The sequence below is a fragment of the Echinops telfairi genome, unplaced genomic scaffold (assembly GCF_000313985.2).
Source record: "Echinops telfairi isolate 266 unplaced genomic scaffold, ASM31398v2 ScPeMD7_7472;HRSCAF=8510, whole genome shotgun sequence".
Classification (NCBI taxonomy): domain Eukaryota; kingdom Metazoa; phylum Chordata; class Mammalia; order Afrosoricida; family Tenrecidae; genus Echinops; species Echinops telfairi.
Genome location: NW_022111376.1, coordinates 3131364 through 3134612, shown reverse-complemented (window position 1 = coordinate 3134612; position 3249 = coordinate 3131364). Strand labels below are relative to the sequence as shown.

General features: G+C 56.6%; 1 protein-coding gene across 1 annotated transcript in view; it reads right to left on the bottom strand.

Annotated features, from left to right (window-relative positions):
- Nucleotides 1-2054: 2054 nt before the first annotated feature.
- The window catches only part of LOC123521162 (paraneoplastic antigen Ma6E-like), a 3039-nt gene continuing 1844 nt past the window's right edge, over nt 2055-3249 (bottom strand). The window contains exon 2 of the mRNA XM_045285562.1: nt 2055-3202. Coding sequence (XP_045141497.1) covers nt 2433-3202 — 770 coding nt within the window. The 3' untranslated portion in view covers nt 2055-2432. The remainder of the gene's footprint in view (nt 3203-3249) is intronic.

The following is a 3249-nucleotide window of genomic DNA, read 5'->3' as shown; positions in this document are numbered from 1 at the left end:
GGAGCAGCCAGCCTCTTCTTTCTCCCTTGGAGTGACTGGTGGGTTTGAATCATAGACCTTTATGTTAACAGCCCAAAGCTTACCCGACACGCTGTTGGTGCTGTGGGTGCCCGATTCCCCGTAGTTTGGGGTTGTAGCCATTCCCGGTGGTCTTTTTCTCTTTGAAGCTGTTCTCAAACACCACCAGCTCATGAAGTTTCTGGAAAGAAAACTAGCCCAAGGCCTTGAAGGAGTTCCCTTTCATAAAGTATCTCTTTTGCAGGCCGATAACATGCCAGACCATGAACAGAAAGCTCCCCCTACTTCAATCCCTACACCCAGCCTGGCACTGACAGGTCAGGTACCCGGACTTGTGGACATGTGTGGCCCTTCCTTACAGATCACCCCATCTAAGCTGAAGGCTGGCTACTCTACCGAGAGAAGACAGAAAACATTTCCATCACTGAGAGCCTTTAGCTGCCAGGCTTCGTGCTTGGGAGGTCACATCCATTGTTTCCTTCAAAAGTGACAATAGGTCTCTGGGAGAGGACTTCCAACAGGCAAGTTGCCTTGCTGGGGCTGGGGCTTGGCCGTGACTGACTAATTCCCAGCAGTTCCACTAGGGGGCTGTGGAGAGTTTGTGGAAAGGGCCATTCCCATCTCCCAAGGAGGCGGCAAGTGGCTCTGGTCTCCCGGAGCGTCTTTAAACTGTGACCAGTGCCATGAGTAGACCTAATGTCATCACAGCCAAAAGTAAGCCTTGCTGACTTCAGCTTCTACTCCACACACACACACCTCAGGGCCTTTGCCCTGACTGTTCCCTCTCCCTGGATGCTTTTCCCTGCACAGCCACAGGGTCCCCTCTCACCTACTTGTTTTGACAGTGAGACCTGTACTTCACGCCCCCACCTGATCCCAAACTTGCAACCCAACACCTCAGCCCTCCCTTTTCTTTGGAGGAGTAGGCTACCCTTTAACATCTGTGACAAAAGTTGCCTCTTCCCAGTGATGGTGTTCAGGCAGAAGGTCCATGTGTCAGAGTAGGGTGGGTGAAAGCTTTGTGGGAGAGAAGCGAACGTGGAGGGGGGACTAGGAGGAGCCAGCTACATGTCACTCAGTGCCTCGCCTGTGACAAGGTGACCTGGGGGCAGCCGCCCTCTCTTTACAGGTGCTCTTGGCTCCTAAGCCCTACCTCTGCAGTCTCTGCCTCTGAGGGACTAAGCCTATCTCTGCACCCCACTTAGCTGATGCCATTGGAGGGCAGGGTCCTAGGGAGCACCTTGTGAGCACTACTATTAACAAGTGGGTAGCTTTAAAAAGCCAGGGCGCTTGCCCCAGGTTTGGAGGCTGGGAGTGTAAGGCAGGGCACCGGGAAAAGGGAATAGCAGGGCTTAGGCGTGGGGATGGGCCTCTTGAGCAAATATATGTGTTTGTGCGCATTCTCCCAGAAGCCCCCCAAGTACCTAGACACTTCCCTTTGCTAAATGAGCTGTTATCATCACCGCCCCAGGGTGAGATTCCAAGTTCGGAGAGGTCTCAAATTAAATGTTATGGAAGGCTTTCCCAAGAGTCAGCCCCGTGCCTCTGACATCAACTTTCTCACCAGGAGTGTGGCGCTTGTCTTCCACGGGGGCACCCTGCACCCCACCATGTGCAGCGGCTCTGACCCCCAGGTGCTAGGTGCCAGTGACATTTCCTGAGCCATCCTGGAGACCACTACCATAGGGCCCATCCACCTCCAGATGTCCCAGGGACCATGTCAAGCTGAGCACCGGTGCAACTCTGAAACAGGAAAAATCACCTTTCAAAGAAAAGCACTCATGTCTCAAGAGGGAGATGGATTCATGGGACCACCGAGGGGGGCATTTTCTGCACTTGCCCCCCCCCACACACACACACTCATCCCTCCTCCCCACAGGCCCACAGCAGAGGCAAGACTCAGTAGTAACACTCAAGCAGATTTATTAAAGATAAACATGAACTAGAATCATTGAAGGGAAGGATCATAACAGAGGGGACAAGTAACAACCACCAGGGACACCCCCCCCTCCCCCTGGGGTCCCCAGCGAGGACCCTCAGCAGCCCACAGGCTGCCTCCTGTCAGGACAATGAACTCTGGCAACGTCCAATACTTCTGGAGGTCCCTTCCCAACTCGATCGGCTAAGGTGGGATCCTGCCTTAAGCCCCCCCACCCCGCCGTCCCTCTCCCCCAGGACAGGCAAAGGGCAATACTGAAAGAAAGCAAAGAAAACGGCATCAGATTGAGGAAACTGAGTCACGAACAACTGGAGTGGAGCTTCCGGCAGCCAGCCCCACCCCTAGACCTTCCTTCTTCCTGCCGTCCTGAGGTGGGCGTCACCCCTCACTGGCCAAGGCACTGAGATCCAGTGCCTGCACTCTCTGCCGCAGGAGCACTGCCCACGTGAGCTGGGGTGGAGGCGTGCCCACCTTCCTAAGGGGCAGGGGCACCCTTTGCAGCAGCATCGGCTTCTGGGCCAGCCACAGTGGGCGATCCAGGCTTGTCGATGGCCATGTTGGACTCTCCAGCAGTTGGGTGGGCCTGGGCGGCCCCTTCATCCTCTGAGTCGGCATCTTCGTCGTCTGGGTCGGCACCTGCAACACCCAGGCTGGCCTCAGTGGACCCTTCGTCATCTGAGTCGGCCCCTTCGTCGTCTGGGTCGGCCCCTTCCTCGTCTGGGTCAGCACCTGCAGCGCCCAGGTTGGCCTTGGCAGCCCCTTCGTCACCTGAGCCGGCATCTTCGTCGTCGGGGTCAGCACCTTTGTCATCTGGGTCGGCTCCTGCAGCATCTAGGTTAGCCTCGGCACCACCTTCGTCGTCTGGGTCAGCACCTTCATCGTCTGGGTCAGCACCTTTGTCGTCTGGGTCAGCACCTGCAGCACCCAGGTTGGCCTTGGCAGCCCCTTCATCATCTGAGCCGGCATCTTCGTCGTCTGGGTCAGCACCTTTGTTGTCTAGGTCAGCACCTTTGTCGTCTGGGTCAGCACCTGCAGCATCTAGGTTAGCCTCGGCACCACCTTCATCGTCTGGGTCAGCACCTTTAGCGCCCAGGTTTGCCTCGGCAGCCCCTTTGTCATCTGAGCCGGCACCTTCGTCGTCTGGGTCAGCACCTTTGTCGTCTGGGTCAGCACCTGCAGCACCCAGGTTGGCCTTGACAGCCCCTTTGTCATCTGAGCCGGCATCTTCGTCTTCTGGGTCAGCACCTTTGTCGTCTGGGTCGGCTCCTGAAGCGCCCAGGTTTGCCTTGGCA